The 26,494-nt window shown below is 37.5% G+C and overlaps 1 protein-coding gene across 1 annotated transcript in view; it reads right to left on the bottom strand.

Annotated features, from left to right (window-relative positions):
* Positions 1 to 4,544: 4,544 nt before the first annotated feature.
* The window catches only part of LOC104401798 (atrial natriuretic peptide receptor 2-like), a 35,656-nt gene continuing 13,706 nt past the window's right edge, over positions 4,545 to 26,494 (bottom strand). The window contains 16 exon segments of the mRNA XM_010009495.1: positions 4,545 to 4,709; positions 5,266 to 5,357; positions 6,928 to 7,026; positions 7,923 to 8,075; positions 9,599 to 9,738; positions 10,497 to 10,584; positions 11,342 to 11,435; positions 12,472 to 12,591; positions 13,543 to 13,628; positions 14,775 to 14,845; positions 18,387 to 18,528; positions 20,167 to 20,288; positions 21,123 to 21,266; positions 21,511 to 21,597; positions 22,979 to 23,126; positions 25,131 to 25,203. Coding sequence (XP_010007797.1) covers positions 4,545 to 4,709; positions 5,266 to 5,357; positions 6,928 to 7,026; positions 7,923 to 8,075; positions 9,599 to 9,738; positions 10,497 to 10,584; positions 11,342 to 11,435; positions 12,472 to 12,591; positions 13,543 to 13,628; positions 14,775 to 14,845; positions 18,387 to 18,528; positions 20,167 to 20,288; positions 21,123 to 21,266; positions 21,511 to 21,597; positions 22,979 to 23,126; positions 25,131 to 25,203 — 1,824 coding nt within the window.

Here is a 26,494-nt window from a genome sequence, read left to right on the forward strand (position 1 = left end):
AAAAAATCAGAATGTTCTCACAGAAAGTATTTTGTTACTTTGTTGGATTAACTGTGCTGTATTCTTGTCAGATAAGCGAATGTTTACTGCATTCTTCCATATGTGTAGCTTCTCTTGGCAGCTTACCCTGAACAGTTTCCTCAGGTAGGGACAGAGTGGTTTTTTGCTTGGAGGCAGGATGCTAGAGCTAAAGAAAAAGAATGGGTAGGTAGTAGGGATCTGGTGCTAGGAATACTGACTCATTTCCAGATCTCAATTGTTTGCACACCACTGTATTTTACTATGAAATTTTAAGTTAGGAGGAGAGGGAATTTTCCCCTATTTTCTTTGGCAAGAACATTGTATTGCATATGATTTTATATTTGCATTCCAATTTAGAAAGTAATAATGTACAATCCAATGTTTTACACTGAGTGGTGTGAAGTAGGGGAAAATTCAGACAGGAATTAGGAGGACAGATTACTCATTAGCTGAAAAGCAGATGGTAGTCAGATGGAAAATAATCAGAATAATCTTGCATAGCCTTGTCTTTTTACTGGTCCACTAGGACAGCCTGCCATGGCACAGCACCAGAAGCACACTTTTAAGAAACCAAAGGCTCTTACTATTGAGGTCAATTCGGATGGAAAGTCTATTAATAACTTCTAGGAGTCTGAATGGTGTGGGAGAGAGAGATGTTTTACATGCTAGGGAACCTTATACGAACCTCTTCTTCACATATAGATCTTCAAGAGACCCTGCATCCTCTGACTGCATAGTCAGGCTCAACAGTCATAATATGCCCTTGAGCTGTTTGAAAAAAATGCCTGAGTTTTTTTTTTTTTTTAAATAAATTAAATAAATTAATTTTTCTGATTTGACTGATTAGCTGCAGAAAGAAACCTATAACTTTTCTGTTTACACAAAAAGAACCATGGAACTGGAGACCCTCTGTGCATATTGATACCAAGGTAAATAAAAGATGTTTGCTACCTATGTAGGGGATAAAGACTAACTTTTTGGTGGCAAAACACAGTCTTTTTTAAGTGCCAATGGTATGAATAAAATCTAGGAAGTTTTACACGTGGAAATACATTAACCATTTTTTTTTACTTGTTGGGATTTTTTTTAAATATTGTGGTTGTTCAATCTATTCCTCAACATTCAAACTGAAACGATATATGAAAGTTTATTGATCTAATTAAAGACTTTCATGAGTCAGTTTTTGCGTTGTGTGATTTATTTGATGTGCCTGTCTGCATCTTTACCTTTATGTAGATGGAGCTGCAATAAACAATAATCAAAATACACAATCTTTTTGTAAAATCACTCATCATTAATACAGCGTTAGTATCCTCTGCATTATTTTGCATGACTGCAAACAATGAATGGTCACTGACGGAAGAACTGAAGTGATCTATAAAGTACACACCACCTTCAGTAATTCAGCTCTGTTATTATACTTGCTTCCCTATTTTTCTGGCAGGGATATAATTTCAAAGGAAAGGAGGAACACATCAAATATTTATCTGTATAGAGTGCCATTTTAGAAAAGAATACTTGCTAGATTAGCTGATCAGCTCCACATCTGGGACATGAACCTCTGGATTTACAGGATCCCACAGATGAACACTGTGGTGATTACCATACCTCATATAGATACATGATTATACAAAATAGGCCTGCGTGGTCGTGCCAGTACAGGAAAATATTACTTCTGCAGCTATGCCACCCCCAGGAGGTAAAAGCAAAGCACATCTCACAAGTTTCATGCTGCAACCACCTTTACTGAATTTGCTGTGTCACACAATCTCTAATGATTGCTCCATTTTTTCTAAATTCTAGTAAAAATCTGTGTAACCAAATAGAGCTCATGCTCCTGAAACTTGCCTATTTCTTCAGTAGTTGACAATGGAATATGTCTGTAGCTGCTGACTACATGTATCAAAATGCCTGAGATGATAAATCTTAAATACTTGCCAGATGACTGAGGACACTTCTGTCTGCATCTATAACATTCATTAACTCTTACTTCTATCTTCTGGAGGAAGAATAGTCATATCATCACAGTCATCAGACAAACTGACATTAATAAGGACTTCTACTTGAAATCTCAGGAAAGATAGCACATATTCTACAGTCCTTAGAAAATAATCTAGTTCTCATTCTGGAGATGCTCTTTTTGAGGAGAGGATCTAGATATAGCAAGAAAGCAGTGGCAGGCTGACACTGGTGTTCTGCAGGATGTACCTGTTTTGTAGATAACTACCAACTCTAAGCCTCTTGAAGTCAGCAGGTCTCTCTACTGTCTTCACAGAATTTGAATACTACCCCAGGACATGTCAGTGGTGAAGGCTGTCAATCCAATAAGCTTGCTAATGGTCACTCATCACTCATATCTATTCAGATGACTTTAAACTCAGAAGACAGCTGTTTTAAAGCATTTAATTCTAAAACCAACGCTAAAATAAAGCAAAAGAGTTCAAACTGAAATACTGCTACAGATGTACATATAACAAAGCACTCACTTTTACATTCACATTTCATAAGAGACCCTATGATACACAGCTTTCTAATAAAAACATTAAAAATACTAATTAAAAGAATAACATAAACCATATTATACATCATGCAGTACTGTAATAGAGCAGAGAGTTTCATGATATCTAGGTAGCATCTGGATAAAGGAAATGGCTGTATTAAAGGACTCTGGGCTCTGGACAACTGAAAGGTTTATTTTGCTCAGATTACAAATAACTGTACTGTAGCTGTTCTGTACCATGAACTAATATGAAACTCAAAAATAGAGAAAAGTATTTTTTCAGTTTAAAAAAAAAGTGAAAACATTTAAAAAATTTAATTTCAAAAACATTTGACTGGACTTTATGTTGGGATCTGATGTTAGAAGGTACAGCTATGTGTAAATCCCTTGCGAGATTCTGGTCCCATTCAAGTAGCAGTATTCCCACAGACTTCTTAAACAGAATTTCACTGAGAATGTTCTATATTTTTCGGTGGATTTAAAATAAGCTTTCCATAATTTGGAAGGATTTAGCTTTCTACATCTGTTATTTATGTCTGAAAAATCTAATACTACCACAGCACAAGCAGAAGAAGGACTGCAGTCTGACTCTCCTATTACTATCACACAGCACATATTCAGCATTAAAAGTATGCTAGCTACATGAGAACATGGAGAACTAGTCAGCTGCCTGTTTAAGCCACATAAATTTATACCAGAAAAATTGCATCTACGTCTGTGATTTTGTACTTGTACTTAGGATTGGGGACAGGCTGAAGGGTAAGGGAGAAGAATAAGGAGGAGTAAATGCTGCTTTGTCACTCGTAGTCCTTCCTTTATACCTCCTCCCAGTCAGCTTTGACCAGTTCAACTCACAATACAGTGGAACTGCTATGACTCTTGGTATCATTTCTTCCTCTGTTTCACATATTTAATTCTGTTGGACTGTTTGTTGAACTAATTAGTTCAACTGAAACTGGCTAAACTCATCAAAATACATTAGCCTTGAAAGGCTTGTGATAAATAAAACCCTAAAAAGTATAAGCAGGGTCTGTTGTACATACATACTGTCTTTAAAGAAAGTCAACACCAGCAGTGCTTACAGAACCATGCTCATCAACAGATTACTCAACTTGTAGTGAGAGGTCTCTCTTTACAGGAAATGCTTGCTCAGGAATGACCTTTCCTAAACTGTGTCCTAAATTACACAGTGACTCAGAGGGCTGCCTGATTTCACAGTCAGTCAGTCAAACAGATAGCCAGCAATAGCAGGTTCACCACTGCTTTAGTCAAAGCAACTTCTTACTATAAGTAAACATTAAGACAGTTTTTCTGAGAAATCCCAGAGCAGCCAAAGACAAAAGCAGCTGTAAAGTACTCTCTGCTGTTTAATAGTATGCAATGTCTTTCATTTCTCTCCCCAGATTTTCAGATCTCTGTACCAAGATGGTAGGTATTACTAACTCTTGAGTCTATGGAAATACCCCAGACCTTCTTTTTAATTTTTCTTTCTATCCTTCAGGCAATGGACATGAAACAGAAGTGGGAGCGCAAATTCCCGTTCCGATTCGTATCCACTATGACTGCACTGCTTCACCCTCCTCTTCCCGCGGGCCTTGCTTTCTGACACAATACACATCTCATTTTTCCCATTCACAGCACAAAATCAATGACACCCACAAAGTTTCTAATACCACTAAATAGCAGTACACTGTCTCTTTAATTCTTGTGGGAGCAGTTTACAGCCTGGAATGTCCAGCCAGCTAGTTTTGAAGTGATGGAGGCTGCTGTTAAGGGATTACTCAGCAAAACCAAAACAACAAATAACACTGGGAGCTACTTTCTGCTCTGGTGAACTAGTCTTATGTATCATTCCTTAAGATATTTTGTATTTTTCCCGCCATTGGTGGGAAAGAGATATCTGTGAATAAAGTCTGAGCTAATACGTCCACAAGGCCAAAGGGCTGTACTCTCTCTTTTCTTGCTTTCTAAAAGAATGACCTAACAGACTGAAAGCAGGATGGATGCTGGAGTTAGTGAGTGGCTAGTAAGCAGGGCTTGAGAGAGGATCACTGGGAAGGACACCTGGTATCAAACTAAATGAAGATCTGTTGGGGTCCTGATGAGTCACTGAAGTGCTGGTGACTGCCTTCTGGGTGGCAGAGGCTTTCTTACCTTCCAGCCAGTACGTTACCATGTCTCCTTTCCCCTAAGGAAGAAAATGAGTCATGGGGTTATACCACTACCCATCATCTGTGTAATAATCTTATTACAATTCAAATCAAGTCCCAAAAAAAGGCTGATGTTCCTGTTAGCTATTTTACATACAGGAAAACTGAGACATGAAACTTAGTTAAAAGACAGTGGCAGCACTACCAATTAAAAGAGTTCTTTGAAGTTCCATCCAGAACTGTGTCCGGAAGTATGTTCATCCTCTTATGGAACTCTCATGATTATTTCAAACAGTTATGACAAAATGACTTTCCAGATAGTACTTCCAAGTTTGACTACATACTTCATCTCTGAATTATCAGGGTTGTCCCATGAAAAAAGCCAGTGGAATTGGTCCTGATTTAAAACTTGGGCCTGCTCTCTTCAGGGATAGGAAAGAGTCTAATCCAATCACTCTGAGACATAGAGGACTGCATGGGTTAAAAATCAGGGACTCCAGAGTATTTCACACTCTCCTGTCTGAAAAGCATAATATAAATTCAGCAGAATATATATTTCATCTGAAAAGCTGAATATGAATGTTGCATACACACCTTGACTTGTAAATTCCCACGGCATACTAAAACATATTCTCCAATTTGCTCCAACAGCTGGTATGCACTTGAACTGCACTGTATTTTAAGAGCTGGAAAGAGAGACAGTTGTCATATTATTGCAACAATTTAAAAATCTGAGACAAACCTGTTCCTCTTTGTGTGCCAAAGGCTTCAAGACTCATTAATGAACTCCCCCTTGCTTTTGTTATGTGTTTTCTGTCCTTACTGTGATTTGAAATGTTTGTACACAAGTTCCCGTATCCTGGCCTATTTGTGAGAGCATCTCAGGACAAATACATGGCTGTCAACAAACACTATTCTTCACATCCTGCATCTGATATTATTTGTGTGCTTTTCACAGCTGCCTGGCTGGAGTTACTGACAAGCACCCTTTTCATCTTGCAAAGAAAACCATACGTAACCACTTGGGGTTTTTTTTGCCTTTAACATTCTGTGACACAGAGTAAATCATTATGTTTCTTTGTTTGAAAAATATCACAGATGATAGTAGGACTGGCTATCAGTCTTATTGATTTTTCATATATCAGAAAATGATGGTTTTGTAATATCCATTTTTTTTTTTGTTGTTTAGATTATTTTTATTGAAAGTCTCAAAACACTCCCTGTAGACCAGGAAATACAAGTTTTGACATATCCAGATACACAGCTCTGAAATACTCTTTCCAGCAGATACATGATCTTTTAACTGGTCATGCTGCTTGGAACAAGACACTATCACTCAGATTCCAGCTGATAGCAATTTTAATTTACATTGCTAATAATTCTTTATTTTAAAGTTACCATCTTATGGTTAAAACACGTTACTGTAATTTGAGATCCTCAGACGTGCACGGCTAGAGAAAGGAGGAGATAAAACAAAGGCTTAAAAGAGAAAAAGCTCTGCCTTTATGCTTATGGTTATAGTGCTGATGCACCGTATGAGAAATAGATTGGCTTATAGAACAAAAGATGAAATATGCACAATGATGGTAGCAGATTTTGAATGCATTAGTTTTAAACCAGTTCAGATGTGATGGTACAAGGGGCCTGAAAGGACGAGGAGGAGATGGCTAAAGATGAAGATTGGTAACTGAACATGGAGCTCTGTTATCTCCTAGGTGGAAGTGAAAGTGAGGATATCTCCATGATGTAATCTCTAGAGATTTGAGTCTAATTGCTTCACAGATGGATACATATATGATCCTCTATACTGGTTGAAGACAGACACAGATCCCTCAGTGTCCTACCATCTCTTGTGTTCTCCATTAGAGGAAATCATTAGTGAAAAAGAGGAGTCACAAAAATATAAAATAAAAATATTAATAAATTCAGCTGGATTCAAGGGAGGAATAGAAACAGTGAACAGACCTATTTACCTCTCATTTTATCTGATGCTCACTCTTTTTTTTTTTTTTTAAAGAACTTTAGAAACTTGAAAATCCCTTTCTGAGATTTGGGGAATGAGGAGATCTTGTTACAAAGGCTATAGAGGGTATCACTGGTATAATTTGCTAATAGGCAGATTGGACCAGAAGTCAACACCCTCTTTAGAGGATTTGCAATCATTTAAACAGCACAGGAATCAAAACTCAGAATAACATTTTTCCGGAACTCATTAAGGGATGGTCGAAACCACACCTGCAATTTGTTCCTTGTTACCTTCACTGGTAGATTCCATCCTGGAAGCTGTGTTCACAGTATCTCCAAACAAACAATACCGTGGCATTTTGGTCCCAACAACTCCGGCTACAACTGTCCCTGTTGTAGCAAAAGAAAAAAAAAAGCAAGACATTTCATGGTTTTAAATCACATAATAAGTCATAAAGCATCATGGCTGCATCCCACATTACCTTGTATCTCATTCATTAACAAGGTAAAGGCTGAGTGTCAGAATTGTCTTCTATGGGTTATACATCTGACTTACAGAAGACTTCCAGAGCCACGGGGTAAATTGCAAAGGGCCTCAAAGGAGGATGGTGGAGGAAGTGATGATGAGATGTACGTAGCATGCATGAGTTAAGCAACCTGCAGATTCATGTTTCAACATGATATTTTGAGGTGCAGTGAGATAGGAAAGCTGCCAATAGCAGCTGTGCACACAATGCTTACTAATCACATGGAAGTGCAAGAACAGGAGGTAACCTGCTGCTGATGATGGCAGAAAATAAGCATTTTGATTCCTTCATGTCAGCCCAGGGGCTTTAAAATGTAGAAGATATGATCTCCTGCTACAACAATGTAAACCACTTAATTTGCAGATGCTGGGCTGCACAGCACATGTCCAGCTCTGACTGTCCATCAAGGATTTGCAATCACACATCAGCTTAGATCAGGGAGCTGAAAGTCTGAGGGTGAAGGCTAGATCAAAGAGCCAAGAAGCAACTCATAGTTTTGAGAGGATAGCAGTTGAAAAGGACAAGTAAGAGACACAGAACGGAAGTTCTCACTGAAATCAGCAAAGGCACTGGGGCCATATGATGTTTCCAGCGCTGTGTTTTGTGTTGTGTTCTCAACATTCCAGTTATCCAGTAATTTATTCTGTTACGAGTTCTATCCCACGTCAAGAAATTAACTTCATTTTTAGTGGAGAGGAAATGCCACTCCGGAAACATTTGTTAAACCAGAGAAGGACGGTTGCAGCCCTCTCAACATACCTGAATGGATTCCTCCTCTTATCTTTAGGAGGGTGTTGGGCTTGTGTGGAATCTTAAAAGTCTTGCAGACATCCAGAAGGTCTAAAGCCATGCTTGCAATCTCACCAGCATGAAGGATCCCATTCTCTTTGGGTACTCCTGACACCACCATATCTTAACACAACAATGCAACTGTGTTAGTCTTTGGCATTACACACAGATTTACCTAAGTTAGAAAAAATAAAGCCCTTTTCCCTCATATCCTGTGACACAGTTGTGCCTGCTGAGCAGAGAAAGCCAGAACCAAATGAAGGACACGGCAACAGCTCATGTGTAATTAATTAGGTCAAACAGCTGAGGGAACTGGTGCTCTTTAGTCTGGAGAAAAGAAGGCTCGGGGGGACCTTATTGCTTTCTACAACTATCTGAAAGAAGGATGAAGTAAAGAGGTGGCTGGTCTCTTCTCCCATGTAACAAGTGATAGGACAAGAGAACGTGACCTTAAACTGGGTCAGAGAAGGTTTAGAATGGATGTTAGGAAAAATTTCTTCACCAAAAGGATGATGAGGTATTGGAACAGGCTTCCCAGGGAAGCAGTGGCATCACCGTTTCTGGAAGTGTTCAAATCTGTGTAGAGGAGGCCCTCAGTGACATGATTTAGTGTTGGACTCAGCAGTCCTGGGGTAACGGTTGAACTTGATGATCTCTTCCAAACTAGTTGATTCAATGGCTCTATGATTCTACACTAGCTCTGAAAAATGTTGGATTTCCTTCTTACTTAAGGAACTTCATAAGATTTACTCCCTTCTGTCCTTTATTCCTCCCTCCCTTCATTGAGGATACTTGAAGTGAGACAGGTAGTGAGAAGTGGCTGTTCAATACCTTTTGTCTTTGGGCAGATATTGTAAAGAGAGACAATGATTCCCATTAGGCATTTGCCTATGCTTCCTGCACTGACTCTTACTAAGTAGAACAAGAAACAGATACCTTCAGCATCCCTTGGGTGCATTTTTTCAGGAATTTTATGCTCCAGAAAATGCTCAACCTTGCCACAAAAAAAAAAAAAGGAAAAAAAAAGACTGCTTTTTTTCTTTCAAATCTCTTGTAGGATTTCCTGTCTGTCTCATCCAAAAATTGCTAGAGTCTGCTAGGTTTTTGATTAAAGTCAGTTTTAATGATAGTCAATCCCCAGCAGATTCCCATGGTAGCAAATAGAAAAAAATCTTCCTAAAAGTCCAAAAAGAAGAGGCAGCCAAGCCCCTACAGAATATTAAGACAGAGAAAGTTGTCATGGTTTTTGTCATAAAGTTTATGCAATGACATCTGTGGTGTCACGTAGAAAGGGAATTTTTCAGTTGTGTTCCTGTGAAACACAAGTTACCAACTGTTTTAATCTGTTGCCAAGGTTTAAAGTCAAACCTTACAGGTCATAGGAACCAAATAAACAGCAGAAGTTGTTTACTCAACTCATTTGTTCCATCCACAACATTCATCAATTGTAGAAATTATGAAAGATATGCAGGAAAATGTTCCTGAAGTTTGTTAGGGGTCTGTTAGGACTTCTCGCCTAATTATTTTGTGTGGTCTTCCAGTGGTAATAAACTTTCCAAATCATCTCTTCTTCCTTGACATCAAATCAGTCTCTATTCTAATGAAATAAATACCCATGCCCCATTATTGTCCACAGTGGAACTTACAGGCATCTCCTATTGTCTCCACCTTATAGACATCATAGTTATCTATGATTTCATCAAAAGTGGTATAGAGCTTGTTCAAGAGATCTACCACTTGGTAAGGTGTGCTGCTGCTGGACAGCTGAGTGAAGCCAACAATGTCACTGTTAAAACACAAGAAAAAGAACGTATCAACTATTGTAACCATTGCAGATTGGTAATCCCAAACACACAGTAATAATTTGTCAGTGGAACTACCTCAAGCTCTTTTTCAGTGATTCTTTTGTTAAGGGTCTTACAGAACAGTTTTGGCTTCAGAAATGTACTTAAATGGAAAACAGACTCCTTCCATTTAAAAGGACTGACTGACCTAAATGTTTTTGCTTACAAATTCAGTAAACTATTTTTTACAGCTAGACTTTAATCTGTGACAGACCAAGTATTCTTCAATTTTGGGTTATGTACCAATGAAAAAAGGGAATTTAATAGCTGTTCATTTATGACAAGTGAAGATATGCAATTTATATGTTGCTTCATGCATACATAACATGCTGTAGACTGCAAATCCATGTAGACTCTAAGGACAGACTAGTTTCCTTTACACAGCTAAATTCTGGAACCTTTACTTAGACCTATCTGTTGGAACATACATGCATGTGTGCATAACACTCATTAAATGAAATGCTACTGTGTGCTAGAGCCCCACAGCAATGTCATTTTTTATTTAAGTAATTATAATGAAAAATGGAGACGTGAAAATTTTGAAAGACACTCATTTTCAGAGTTAAATGTTGCCACCTGGTACAATAAATGGCAGTTTAGATAGAAATTCTGTACTCTGTTAGGAGCTTCACCTCCACCACGAGTCTAGAAGTCTCTTCAGTAGGAGTCAGTTCTAATCCTGTTTTTCATTTTTATTTACCTGAAAAAGATGGTGGCACTTAAGTAACTTTGAGCTTGTGCATGTTTTCCCTGTCTGAGATCGTCTGCTACTTGCTTAGGCAACATACCTGTTGTAGAAAGTGAAATATTGTTACTCTTTTGACATGGATAAAAGCATACAATAAACAGAATGTGTTTGTTTAAAGGTATAAAAGCAATGTTTGTAAATGTGAAATGTCCTGAAGGTGAAAGCACCAAAATCTGTTCTGCTGAAGTGTGAGAATTCACAGTAAATCTCATTGATAACAAGTCTAGATTTTTCAGATAAGCCGTAAGTTTCAGTTCAAATGAACCAATATCTAAGAGTGTGACTTGGGGTATTACTCTTTCTTTGTCAATTCTTTGCTAGTGTTTTCTTCCTGTGTTAGTTTGTTTACTATCTTTTATCTGAGTTTTTTGATCTTTATTTCTTATATCTTGCACTTTCACAGCATTTTCCTTTTTTTCTCCTGTATGTTATACCTGTTCCTTTATCGCTTTTTTCTTGTGGAGTTCCAGAAGATACAATAACATCAGAAGTAACTCAGTCAAAAAAGCAATTCTCCAACATTTTTAACTGTGCTAAAGGACTGCCATGCTAATTCGAAGTGAGATTACTGTGGATTCTGAAGTCATAGCTCTCGGATGAGTGCACTAATTTTTAGGGGGAAATTATTAAAAGCAGCTAAATATCTTTCCAGCTTTGGAAAGAGCAAGTCTGTTGTTACATTGCCAACTAAATGTCATCTATTAAATAATCACCTATCAAAGGGTTTCTATTTGTAATTAAACAGTTAAAACCATATTATTATTAAGAATACCCGGTATTTTTACTATACAACTTACTATATAACAGACGATCAGTCTTCTGTTTTTCATGCATTAAATCCTGGGTTCTCTCAGAAACCAGTATCTCCAGATGTTTGCTGTATTTCTCCATCTAAATAACATAGAGAATGGCATAAAATAATTATTTTACTGGAACAGGTTCACAGTTGGATAAGAACACCTGGACGTGTTCAAGGCCAAGCTGGACAAAGCCTTGGGCGACACAGTTTAGTGTGTGGTGTCCCTGCTCATAGCAGGGGGTTTGGAACTAGATGATCTTAAGGTCCTTTCCAACCCTAACTATTCTATGATACTATGATTTAAACATTTGAATGATTCTGTTTTCAAAACATTCAGCTAAGCAATGGCTCAGGTCTGAGACAGATAATTTTTTCTTACAAATCCAAAGATCAGATTTCTCCCTAGGTAAATTTATGATTCTAGACTTGAGATTGTTGCTTACATGTAAGAGGGTAGTGGCTGATTCCAACTCTGTTTAAACATTAGGGGTTTAAACAGATTCACAGTCTGTTTAAACATTAGGTGTCAAATCGAATGCAGACACCAAGATGCAGATATGGATTAAAATACGTTACCAAAATCAAGTGTACATAAGTGTCAATCTTTTATCAAAAGCTCAAAATGCTGTTTCATAAACTATCCTTCTGTGGTATGCTATGCTTTTTGCATCCTTGCTCTGTGTGATGCAACAGGCTGTTGAGACAAAAGTGTCTTTTCTACCATGATGTGATTAAGATACTCTGTTCAGAATCCATCTGTAAACATGCTGTTTGTGGTATTCAAGGATTCTGTTCCCCCCGTACTGTAAGACAAATACTAAGCCACTTGGAAAAGGGAATATGGTTACTGGCGAGCGCATTAAAAACCAAACATTTTACTGAAGAAATAAAAGCATTAAGCCCCCAAAAGCTGCGAAAGTTAAGAAAAAAAAGTCAGAAATAGAATGAGAAGGAAAGCCGGATCTCAAGCAGAACTGCAGCTACAATCAGCTCACCAGAGGTAAATGAATTACTTTGCATTTTCTTATCAAACAAGGGGTACGAGATCAAAAGCAGACCTGAAGGACAGAGGTGAAAGTTATTGCAAGTGAGCAGGTTGACTTGGATTGGATTAAAAACTAGATTTACCAGAGTCATCATCACGTCAACAGGGCTAACTTTATTAGGATTCATCTTGTACAACATTTTCTTGACTTGTTCAAATGTAGGCCTTTGGGCTGGATTATTTTTTCTGCACTTTCTGATTAACTGCAGCAAGAGAAAGAGAGTGAGAAAAGCAAAGAGTGTTTTGTGATTCTAAGCACAGGCAATGTTTCTAATTAATACTACTATTTTCTTGTGCAAACTGTGCATGTGAAACCCTATCTGTAGCTGGTGAAAAGTATCTGGTCTATACTGAGGTCTCTGGAGTTCTATAGATCTATGCTGAATGAAGGATGTTAGTTCATGAAAATGCTGCTGCGGGAAATATTGGATTAGATGATCACATTCCTTCTGTCAAACACTGCTTAAGCTGTCATCTTGTGCTTTAAGACAGGGTTACGTTATTGAAGTCACATACTGTTTTCAGAGGACTTGTCTGTACACAAAATATTAAAATCTCACTACTTCTTAAGAATGTTAGCTCCCAACTAAAACTCAGTGCTGCTTATGAAAAGATGGTTACATTGTGGGTGCTACAAGCCACCAAAGGCGGATTATGTAGCTCTCAAGCTGGAATGAGGATGCCACAGTCTTGTGATTTAATGGAACTGGGAGAGAGTGTACTTTGTTTTATTAGGCAGCTTAAGGCTACTGAAAACATAGCCCTTTTTCATGAGAATCAAACTAAACTCATTCTTTGTCTGAGGCACATGCTTCACTACTTGGAACTACTTTGCCAGTAATCTAAGTAGATGTTACTAATATGTGTATGGAACTCATCACTTCAAATAAAAATGCACAAAAATCAATGATTGAATATTAAAACCATCATTTATTACACTGACAATTTGAAGGGACAACTGAAACATTCAATTTGTCAGAATGACAGGGTTTTTATAAAGGATATTAAAGCATTTCATTGTGGTTTTTTTGAGACGTACTTTGCTCCTGGGTTGTTTCCATTCATCAAAGGTAATATTGCCATAAGACTTCAGTAACATGTCTTAAATTCACTTCAGTAAAGAATTTTTGTACAAAATATTGTAGCTCACTCACCTCTATATAATCTGTGGGACATGGGCAAGAATTCTCAGCCTTTCCTGAAATTAACTCTGCCAAAGGGGGGCATGAATAATATTCACCTGAATGCACATCATCTTTCTAGAGAAAAAGGGATTAAGCAATATTGAAACAAGTGGTGTGTTTTTCATACTACCCATTGAAAATATATTCTGATAATCATCATTACTTTTATGATGTCTTCCTCATCACTTCCAGATCAGCTTTTTTACATAAAAGTAAAAGGGAAACAAAAAAAAAAAGATGTAACTCGGTCTAAATGGGATGGCTTTGTAGAAAAGCTTTTTCAGGGCTGAAAGACTTTAATCTCAGTGTTTATATGAGGTGAACAACTTTTGAAACAGATGAATACCTGGCAAGATATTGGGAAACTTTTGAGAAATCACAAGGCCTACATCGGTATATTATCACAAACTATCAGAAATGGAAGAATGGTAAATTCAGGTCTTCATAAGGAAGAAGTTCGTTACTGTGATGGTGGTGAGGCACTGGAACAGGTTGCCCAGAAAAATGGTGAATGCTCAATCCCTGGCAGTGTTCAAGGCCAGGCTGGACAGAGCCTTGGGCAAAAAGGTCTAGTGTGTGGTGTCCCTGCCCATGGCAGGAAGGTTGGAACTAGATGATCTTAAGATCCTTTCCGACCCAAACCATTCTATGATTCTGTCATTCATTGTTACATTCTTCTTAAATTATTTCAGACACAACAGGGTTACATATCCACAACATCTGGTTTCAAGTTAAAGGTGGATTTTTTGTGGTTGCCATTTAACACTGATCACAAGACAGGTGCAAAGTAGACACTTTGCTGATGGAGAGCAGCTCATTTGCTCTTCTAGCATATTCTTGTAACTGCAAGACTCCAATGAAAGGGTCTGTGCATGTTAAAAAAAGGAAGGAACAACAGGAAAAAAAAGGATGTTATGGCATACCTTCCCCCTCCACCCACCACCAGCACCATTAAGCCTCACAGAGCTAACCAAAAGGCAGTTCTGGAGCTACATTATTTTTTTCATACACTCTTCTACAAAGTCTTAAAGGGAAGACTGGTAGACGCATGAGGAAGCCCTGACTGCGTGCCCCTTTAGAACTAAACTTGCTCCCACAAAATCAAAAGGAAAATGTACGCTCAAGAAATAAATCAAAGGTGCAATTACTCAGAGCTTGGTTTGTATCTTCAGCAGACACCAAATCAACATTGTCAAGCAAACTTCAAAGTTTATCTTTACTTACCAGCATAGGGTCACTTCTTGTGGCAATTTCTATTAAAATGATGGCGTAACTGCAGAATAAAAACAAACCAAAATCTCAATGAAATAACAGTTAATGGAGTCAGTAATTTTATCTTTCCATGATTTCTTATTCCTCCCTATTTTATGACTGAAAGCTCAGTATCCCAGAAGAGAGGTTAGCAACAGTGCTGCTATCTATGTGTTTTCAGAGATCTGTCAATGATCACTTTACAGCTGACTCCTCTCAGTTACGAGTCTCAGAGATGAAGCATTTGAATTTGATGGACAGCAAAGCAATTTTCCCTGGAAGAATTAATGGAATCTAGAGGGGTTACATTCAGGGACTTACACGATATCTAGCAGTTTAACATACAGAACAGGTTTGTACTATAGTCAAGGGGCAGAAGTAGGTTCACCAGTATCATCACCTGGAGGAGTAGCTTCTTTTCAGCACAGATGACTGTTTTGGTGTATCTGCATAGTCAATGAGACAGCGCATCCAGAGTATATCTTTTACAGTAAACATCTTTGTTTGTTCTTTCTGAATTATATTTTCATCATCATCTTCTTCCTCTGATGAACAAAGGCCAAACACATTCATCAAGGATGAAGAATGGAAAAAAGTGGAATAACAACTGGGTGTTCAGTTTCCTTATTGAACTCACTAGAGATCTTCTAGAACAATGACCTCTAAGAAGCCAGCACCTCCTCTAGCCAGCAATCCTGACAAAGATGCTCTTGCCTCTTCATGTATTTAAACTATGTAATAATTAACTCTCAGCATGCATCTTTACTTAATAACGTTTATTTTTATGATGCTTGCAATCTGCTGTATTGCTAACGATTCTTCTGTTTGGTAAAGAATTATGCCCAAATAATGGGGTATGTCTATTTATCTTTCAGTCCACTTGTGGACCACCACTGGCAAATAAAATAATGCATATAAACTACACTGAATACTGTAGAAATTAATCTGATGAGATTTATATGTTAATTTAGGGGTTATTCAGTAGTAGAAAGAAATAGCAATCCTGGTGAGCCAGCAAAGCTGAAACAGATTTTCAAGGAGAGTACTTACATGATGGTAACTCTGATAAATCAGTATTGATTTTGTTCAGCTTTAGCAGCACTGCTCAAAAAAGTCCTAACATAGTGGATAGTGAAATTCACATAACAATAGCAACTCAGGAGCAGCCAATCTAGGAGAAACTGTGACTGGAAACAGCCTCTTCAGCTCAAAGAGGAGCTGCTTTCATGCTCCTGTTCTCATTTCCATTTTAGCTTTCCCATCTGACAAAACATTCCCTGAGGAACTTTAAAAACAAGTGATTCATCTGTAAGAGCACACAAAATTACAAGTCCCACTCCTGCAGTTGCTACTCATTTTTTATTTGGGCCATATCTTCTGGAATATTAATAGATGCAGGTAAAAACTGAGGATTCCAAGACTGGGACACTGCTCCTTGGCCCATAAGCCCTCACATGTATAACAGGAAGGTTTAGCACATGCTCACATCATCAAACATCAACTGTGTTAAAATGCAGGTTCTGAAGAATAGCTCATTTAAGAAGACAACCCTTTTAATGGTACACAGTACATCTCTTTCTTTCTTCCCTGACTGTATGTTGCTCTTCTCCCTTTTCTGTTTTCATCTCTTACTGTTTTTTTTCTTTTTTTCACCAAGAAAAGATTAACTGAAGTACAACAAAAGAAGACCTGGATTTTGCAGACATGGGGACTGAGAGCAAGATGGATTTAGCAAGCATTCACTGAATCTGTCAAAAGGTCATTGTAGTTATCCATGATATAAGCGAACCAGCTCTTAGCACTATTTTAAGGGGAGTGCCTTGGCAAGAAATAGCTTCAGGAGGCCAGGTTGACTGCAGAATCAAGTAATGATATCGAACTTGAACAGGGGACATGTGTAAACCAGACAAGCACCACGGAAACAATTTCTGGAATCTCTTGATTGTGGGGCAACAATAAACTGCAATTTATGAGGCAATCCTAAAATCACTGCTTAGTTGGGTCACAATACTTTCTAAGACCAATGAATGTTGAAAAAGTAAAGACTGACACAGGACAAATGACAACAGTCAGAAATATCAATACAGTGACAAACTGCTGTTACCTGAGCTATTTTGAAGAAAATTCTAAGGGTATGTTTAAGCCTACAGATATAAATCTTATTGAAACCTCAAATTCTTGCTTACATAACCTTATAGAATGGACTACAATTAATAATGTTCAAGCACATTGCATAAGTATACATTTTTTTACAAGGGAAAAATGTGTAGTAATCCAGTAAATCTCATTTATAAAATCATGTCTTTGTATAATTTTTAATGAATTCTAATTGAAAAAAGGGGAAGACTTAAACGACATTATCTCTGCAACTGATTTTTCAATGAAAGCTCCGTAACAATCACTTAAAGGCACTAAGAATTTGTTGTGGCCTGGTACAAGCCAGAGTAAAACTCAGAGTTTTTGATAAAAAGCAATAATAGCTACTCTTCGGTAAATGCTGTTAATAAACAGTGATAATAACCATGCCTTCTTATGCTTAGCTGTGTTGCTATATCAGTATTTCAGTCTCTCATTCGATTCCAGTTCTTTACATTCTGCTAGCTGTCAAAGTGACCAGGAAAGAGAAAACTTCTACTGGTCTGGGAATGTAGCAAGAAAAAGTAAGAAAAAAGGGCCAGAAATATCCTGTAGCACCATTTTGCATTTCCCCCTTTCCAATTCTTTTAGCAAAGTACTGGAAATAAGCAGACAGAGGAAGTATAATTGTTATGAAATAGAATACACCAAGAACACAGTGGTTTTCCTACTTGTACAGAAAAGTCACGCGAGAATTAAAAAATATAGGTTTGGGGTTTTTTGAACCTAGTTCAATGACTTTGTCATCAGATTATCATTCTCTGAAAATTTAATTGTAATCCTGTTTATCTGAAAAGTGTTTGGATAGAAACTATCCGTCACTGTTAAGGCTAAATCTGATAGCCAAATAAGCCATTGCAAAGTGATCTCCTATAAAGGTTTTCAAAAGGAAAGGAATGAAGCTATTCACTAGAGTATCTATTTCCTTTTCCTACGTCTTTTTTTCACTGCAAACCAAACATTCTCATTGTGTCTATGCAGCAAAAGAATGTATTGACAGTAATTATAGAATTGTGGGATACGTATGTGTACTATGACACCCTAGAAAATTGATGCTATTAACTTTTAAAGTATTGCCATTATTGAAAATAATCTGCTTTTTTCATAAGAAATGGGAAAAAAAAATTACTAGATAACAGCAGATTTTTATTCCTTTTTAATCTACCAGTCCAGAGTAACTCCTTAAAAATCATTAGGCCAACTCTGCCTTTATAGGATGTCAATGAATTCAGTATTTGGTTAACTACCTTGAAAGAGAAGATCCTGTGATACCTTTGCTGTTCTGTATTCCAAGATCAATCTTTTTAAATATACAACCAAACATTTACCAGGGGTGACCACAGAATTACACTGATCTTAACTGTGATTAACGAATACTGAGTTTGAGATGAGATTATTAATTGTGAGAAACAGGAAAAATTGACTACCTGTAGACATCTGTCATAGAATTAGGCTCATAGTCTGAAAGGGACTGGATTTCAGGAGGTGTGTAAATCTGTGCCAAATGCCGCTGATATGAGTTTGACCCGTCCAGAGAATCTTCTTTTCTGTATGACTGCAAACCATAATCTAAATGGAAGAAAACAGGAAGCAAACTATTTGGTGGGTACTTCTCTGAAACACATGCATTAGTAGACAGTAACAGAATTAGTATAAAGGAATTATTTTTCCTTATTTGAAATACACATCTTAGTCTAAAAATAGTGTGTGTCTGGTGGTCTCATCCCCCTAATGCAATTGCAAACACAGGATCTGGAAAGCAAACATTTGAGTGAGACTACATGACAGCAGGCAAGTTGAACTACATGGCTGCTCCCAATCAGAATTATTTTACAATTTTATAAAATTATGTTCAGAAAACAGGCTCATTTCAGTGTAAGAGCTAGCAAATGTAGGTTTCTGTCCTACTCATCCCCTGATCCTTTTCTGTGATGGCAGGTTGTTAGAGTAATTACAAGCTAGGCAGAATAGAACTACTGAAAATCAGATGGCAGGCTTTACTTGCACACCACTAGATTCAAAACAAAAACAGCATAAATGTGAAACATCTTTGCAACTATACTTTTAATATAACATAGAAGAGATTCCCAGCATGTGACTCAGCGCTGAAGAGGAGAAATAAAACAACTGACTTCAGTTTTCTTTCTGATGTAAAGAGCACTCTGCTGAGTGGATGGGAAGGCAGGATGCAGATGTCTGGGTTTGTCTGGAATGACCTCTAATTAATATAGTCCTAGAACTTCATTGTTTATGTTGGAAGTTATTGGAGGTTTTCAAATAGCTCCCACATTGGTTATTTGTGAGCTACCTTTAACATTATTGCATCCAGCTAAACCATGAATATTTGAAATCTCTACAGTGCCACCAGTTAAATTCTGAACAATTTCATAGATCCCACTTAATTCAGAGGAGCTGTGCCATGGTGGTGCAGTCGATGTAATCCGGCTATCTTAATTTTTTTATGCTTTTCTCCAGAAAAGGCTCTAAGCAAAGGAAGCAGTTCTGAAGGCAGCAGGATACTACACGAGTTGGAGAAGCAGGCATGACCCTGTGAAGGAGACATAGTCATAGGATGAACCATTGAAAGACGAATTTGTTGCTGCTGGTTTTGATATGACTGTGGGTTGGACAGTGTGATAACTACTTTGGGAAAGAAGTAGAAGAGGTGAGCATTGCTTTCATTCCCTTTGGCAGCTGCAAACTAAACTAGACTCTCCAGTGGTTTTCCTGTCCCACAAGCTGTCTTCCCCTACCAGAAGCAGACCAGACCTGTAGCTCTTTCTGGGAGAATACGATTCAGTTTTGTGTACAGGACTGAAGAGCTCTGAGTTTTTCTCCATGAAACTACCTTGTGTTTACCAATCAATCAGCATTATTACATGCGTTTACAGCACTGCCCATGGCTCAGGTTTTCTCCTTGTATCAAAACTGAGAATGAGACAGAATTTCTGGTCAGACTGATGTTGATGAACTCCATCATTTCTTGGATCTGCTGTGTGCATCAATGACACATGATAAATGACTTGACATGGTAACATAACATGAAACTTGCTTCAGGATGAGGGAGTTATAGTAAAGTCTGGCATAGTCAGCATTTCCACACGAAATGTCAACATGAAAGTGCTTGGGAGGACGACTGAGTGTGAAATGGATATCCATTAGTGGATTAGCTGGAAAGTTCTGAAATTTTGTTTATCTTCTTTTTACCTGCTATTTTACAAACCCATCGGTCATCTATAACACAGTTACTAGACTTCAACCGTCCATGATACATTTTGTGATGGTGAAGATAAGCCATTCCTTGCGCAATGTCAGTAGCGAAAGAAAACCTGAAAGACAAAAATCAGTGAGCTAGTATTTCCAATAAACCTTCATTTAAGTGGCTCTAAAGCCTATTGAAGTTTTCAGGAAGCCTCTCTGTAGCTACAATAGCTTTCAGTTTGTGTCCCCATGCTCATTTTACCAAAATGCATACAATGGGTTGTTGAAAGCCCTTAACTCCCAGCCAGTTTGTCTGAGTCCACAGACTGTAGTCTCTTTTAAGATAGTTTCTTCTAGAAATTCCCACTAACTTTGTATACTGGAGAGTGCTTCCAAATGTGTACAAAAGAAACAATTTTTTATTAGCCTTCTTACATTATTTGGAGGGTTTTCCCCCTTACAATTTCTTTCTTTGCTGAAGGCTAACATAAGGCAGAAGAAGAAAGAGTGCACCAAGAAGATTATTCTCAAAAAGCAATGTCATTGCCTTTGTGGAAGTTTCATTGACAATGTGAGCTCACTTTCTGTCTTAGTAAATGTAACGTAGTGTTTGTAGGTATGGTAACCATTTCACCAGTATGCCTTCACAAACAGAGATGCAATGATCTTTAATTAAATGGGAATGCTCAAGATACTTCATGAGAAAAAAAGGTTTAAAAGCAGTTTTGCAGTATAACTAGACTCTGTTGAAAAGTCATTGGCTTAGTTAGCATATCCAGCACTAAAGATATGATTGCTCAAAAATCCAGAAGACAAGTTGGGATTTCTTTCTTACTTCTTCATTCTCTCCATATTACAGCGCAGGCCTGTCTATCCAGGGACTTTTTCTAGAATAAACATCTTGTCCTAAACTACACATAGCACAGTTTGTTTCATGTAGCTTTTCAGAAGTTTTTTTGTACCTGAAGCCCCAGTTCAAAGGAATGTCTTCATTGAGCAGAACATCATTCAAGCTGCCTTTGGGGCAGTACTCCGTAATGATGGCAACATTTGGCACTTCTATACAACCTCCAATGAATTTGCAGAGATTAGGATGGTCAAGTTCCCTGTGAAAATCAACAGAAATGACAGCACGCCTGCAATTTTCATGGATGTCCCTCCTGCTTTTTCTAGGGTAACTGGAAAACCAAGTGCCTTGTCTCACAATGTAGAGACAAATGTAAAACTGGTGCCAAAGCAAAGTTTGAAAAAAGAGGAACATGAATAAACAGTCACATTTGGACAGATTGTAACCCTTAAAGAACCAGTGTAAAAGGGAACAACATACAATTCTCAGGTTTCACTTCTTACCTCACTTGCTTTACTTCTTTCCGTATGGATTTGGACAGCGTGAATGCCTTCTTCATTATTTTTTTTATGGCCACTCTTCTACCATCGCTGGAACAGAATGAAATGCTGTTCACAGAGTTTTAGGCCAACTTCGTAAGACAATAGAGTACAAAAATGGACTGGATATTTCTTCTACAGTAGGCAGCTTCATATCTCTAGAGCTGAGGCACAGAATTTAAGCATGTGCATATATGGGTGTAAATCTGAGTATATGACAGGTGACAGGGCTCTGTTTCTGTGATAAGGAAAACATTAGATATTATAATCAAGCATCCTTGATCTGTGGATGACATTTAGAATGCAAGACTGTTAGGGTCAGTTGAGGCAGTTCAGTGATGGAGTAGCATCAAAAAAAAAAAAAAAGTCAGAGCTAGTGAAACACATACAGCAACATTCCTGAGCAACATCCCTCCTATCCATTACTTCTGTCTACCGTTTTGAAGACCCACAATTGATATTTAACATCATTTTGTTCTTGTCGGATGAAGCGTTCTCAGTGATGAAGCAGCTAAATTTGATAGACACCAAAGCAATTTTCCTTGGAAGAATAAAGGAATCCAGTGGAGATACATGCAGGAATTTAAGTGGTACCCACCATACAAATAGAGAGTTCAGGGGCTCTGGTGTAGCAGATGTAGGTGCTTCATTGATAAGACTGAATGCCCCATTCTTACACCTTTCAGCCTTGATGAATATGGTTGACTTTGACTCATCCAAGGAAGATGATGATGATGATGATGAAAATATCATCATTCAGAAAGAAGCAGAAAAAATGCTCACTATAAAAGATCTATGCTGGACACAGTGTCTCATCAATGAAGTGGCTGTGATTTTCCAGAACAGTGATCTATGCTGAAAAGGCAGCTGCTACCCTAAGCTGATGATTCTAAGTAAACTCCTCTACTCTGCAAAGCACAGATCCTGCCCTGTGTATTCAAATGGTAGGTATTACTTTCATCTTTGCACATATTCTGTCCTTACTCCCTAATCATATTATTTTTATGGGGAAAATTGCTTTCTAGATAGCCATATAGTATTATGATGTGCATATAGGGTGATCCAGAGGAGAAATGCTCGGTATTTTCAATCATATTAACTGGTTAAAGGACAAGATTTTTAATATTCTACTGTATAGAATGCCACTCTTCAGTGCAAAGAACCTAGCTATGCTCTGCCTGCATTTTAGAAAAAGGACTGTATTAAAAAAAGGAGACGTAACAACCAAAACAGAAGCCTGGCATGTAAGATATTCCACAGCCAGTATGTGGTACATAAGTCAGCTGATGGTATTAACTTACTGGATTTGACTTAACAAGAGAAATGCAAGCTTTTACATTATCTGTCAACAGTAAAGTGGCAAGAACCAGAACAAAAGGTGAAATTATGGTATAACAGGTAGTGCACTAAACAAGTAAATATATTGACTTACTATCTCCCAGTCTGGGTGAAGTACTGTTTCCTGGACATGTTAGCAGCAGCTGTGCAGGAGCTCAGAGCAGTGATATGGCTGGCATTGGAGTCACTGGGTGCTGGGGAAGCACTCATGATGCTTCCCGTTGCTGTCTGTACTACATGATCTAAATGGGATATGGGATGAGAAAAAGCACCCAAAGATGCCTGTTATTGCCAAGGCAAAAACTCCAGAGGCAGACAAATATAGGGAATTCTCCAAATATTTGCATTTTGGCTGGTGTTGTTTACATTAAGACAGAAAGCCATTGTTTGGAATATGACCGCTGCTGAGGGGGGAAAAAAAAAAATATGTAAAAAAGTTCCAGAGGTGATTCATTGCCAGAGATCTTTCCCATTAATTCTCAGGATTTGATGCAAGTTTCGTTCCTCTGTTCTTGGGATGATTGGCCTTTGTTGCTGCTTTGAGGCCGAGGACAGAACCCAGGGAAGCAGAGCAAGCCCTGTGCCATACTTTAACAAGTCTATTTGGAGCTTCTAAGAGACTGTAAAGTTCAGGGATGTGGGAAGTGATTCTAACACCAGAGGGAAGCCAGAGAAGAGCAACAATACAGTCAAATGAAAAAAAATCGGTGATCTCAATATATGTTTTTTGATCTCTGTTGGCCATCTCAAGGTAACAAAATGGATTTAAAAAGAAATTTAATTAATTACATATCATTTCACCATCTCCAGTTGAAATCCAGATTTAGTCAATTAGTCTGAGCATTGCTGAAAACTCTCAACTCTCCCTGGTATCAGTAGCCAGTAAAGTTTGGCTGAGGAAGCTCAGCATCTTGCCCTGCATCAGGACTGCTGTGTTCCCACACCATAGTGTTATCCATATGCAGTTCCAAATTGCATTGACATTTGGAGTCATTCTACAGCATTCCACCCAGAAATACATTAGAGATCCCTGAGATAACTTTGAGAATAAGTGTGTGTGTGTGCATGTATATACACGTGTGTGTGGTGTAATGCACCAAAAAAAGGAGTTATCTTGAAAAAATAAAGCTAGGTTTTCATAGGACAGGCTACATACCCCGGGTACAGCACTTCTTGTGTGTTTCCATTTACATAACTTTACATTTCAGTCTACTATGGATATCTCTGGACAACTCTGTCCAGAGAAGACATATTGTCTGTTTCCAGATCTCATCATATTATCATTCCTTATTACTCATTACTGTGAATTATCACTTCTAGGCCTGATACCAAACCAACATCTGTTCTTTACAGCAATGAGGATATCATATCAAAAATACACAGAAAGTAATGTTCAAGTCCAAGGCTGAAAGTATCTCTACTATATATTAACACAAGAATGCCTTGATACTTCTACTAGCAACAGTGATACAACACAGATAAAGCAGACATCTTTCTAGCAATACCTCACAGAGACAGAAAGTGAGAAAGTGTACATCAGCACAGATCTATCAATGTCAGCATATTTCTACATATTTAATCTTTTTGAGGGTCTAGCCATTTTTTTGCCTTCCAAATACCAGAATAATGAACAACAAAGTAAATAATCTATACTTATTTTAAGTATATTAGTAGTATAGTAGTATTAGTAGTATATTAAAGCACATTATAGCATCTGATTTCTTCTTAACATGTTTAATTAGAACCAGTTAAATCATATTTTATATCCAGCAGTAAAATAAAAGAACAACTCTGGCCACAATGAATTATTTTTTGCAGCAAGTCTGTCATAGACAGCAAACACCAAGATAAATTAAGATCTCATTACATCCCTCATTATATTTGTGCAAATCCAGAGCAACTTAGTGGGATCAATTATACAGAATGATACATCCATTGAAGCAATTGTAATTTATTTTTCCAAAGTTCAGAGGTGATCTGTTTGTTTTGGGATAGGCCTCTCTTTTTTAGTTACAAATCACCACAAAAAGAAGGAAACTATTTCAAATTACTTTGACATCTAAAGTTTCAATAAACAAAAACGTCAGTGATCAGCTCACAGAGGTTACAGGGATGAAACTTGGGATATATTTTTCACAAATTGGTTCACTTCTTGTAAGACCCCTGAAACATGTAATTGTGACTGAGATAATTTGTCAAAATTATTAAGGAAACTGATCATAGTATCAAAGTGACAAGTTACTAACCTTGTTTGATGCAGGTGAAGTCTATAATCCAGCTTTCATCCCAAAACATCTTTTGTTTCTGATATTGAAACCACTACAAATATAAATCAAGTTAATTCCTGGTGTAGCCCTACTGTCTTTGAAGGAATTAAACCAGTGAATATTTTTTATAATATATAAATGTTTATAAGTATGAAAACAAAATCTGGTGTTTAAGCATCCAACATATATCTTAGGAGTAGTATCAGAACCAAGAACAGGCTTAGAAGAGAAGAGTATCTAATAAATATCTCAAAACCTGTACAGTCTGTATTCTAGAAGCTAATTACTTGTCATATTGCATTGGTTACAAACTCCCCTTTATTGTCAATATTTCTTATGCATTTACATCTCAGCCTGGACATCAGATGAGAGGTTTACATCACCTCATGTCGTGGAAATATCCTATGCTATATAAGTGCATGACAAGAACGCTTGACAAGAACACATGACAAGAACACATGGCCTCCCAACCCCAAGTTAAGTAGCAGTAAAACTTATATCCTGTAATAGAATTAGCCCCTGATCCACAAATGAGGTCATACTAAGTCAGATACTTCAGCATAAAGAGTATTAGGCAGGAAATCTGTGGGTACTTTGCAACGAGGTTATTGGTATAATAGCAGATCTTCTGTAGAGCTGACATGCAAAACTAACACAGAAAGTGTAAACACAAGCTTTCAAAAGAGGAGCAGCAGATAAATTGTTCAGTTGTTATTGCTGCAGCCAATGCCAAAATATCAAACCACAGCAGCATTTTACCATCATTATACCATTTTCTATAGTGTGGAATTTAGTATTAGGAACTACATATTCATCAAAACAGGTAACGAAAGCCCAGATAATATGTAAGGAACATAGTGTGGAAATTGTGTCAATATTTTGGTAGAAATTTATGACAAATGTAGAGCTCACTGAAGTAAGTCTTCCCATCAATTTCAAAAGTTTCTGAGAAGATACCTACATTTTATCTTGCAAAGGTATGATTGAACAAAGTCGTATTAGCTAAAAGTGACCATTAGGCTTAGTACAGACACTGAAATCCTCTCCTCTACTTGTATGATTAAAGAAGGCACCAGTTTCCCAGATTTATCTTTCTTTTTTTTACATTATATTAATTACTGAACTGGATAAAAGAATCTTTCCTATCTTGTTTACTTATCATCTAAATAAAACATAAAACAAAAAGATGCTACTGTAGAATTTAGCGGGACTAAGTATACAGAAATGCAAGAAGAAAAAAAACCAGAAAAATAGAAGAAATAATGGTTAATTTTTCCTACGAGACTGTTAGATAAACCTATTCAAGGCTAAGAAACTGTTGCTTTTTCTAAAATGCCAATTGA

Source organism: Nestor notabilis, unplaced genomic scaffold (assembly GCF_000696875.1).
Source record: "Nestor notabilis isolate BGI_N333 unplaced genomic scaffold, ASM69687v1 scaffold13842, whole genome shotgun sequence".
NCBI lineage: Eukaryota > Metazoa > Chordata > Aves > Psittaciformes > Psittacidae > Nestor > Nestor notabilis.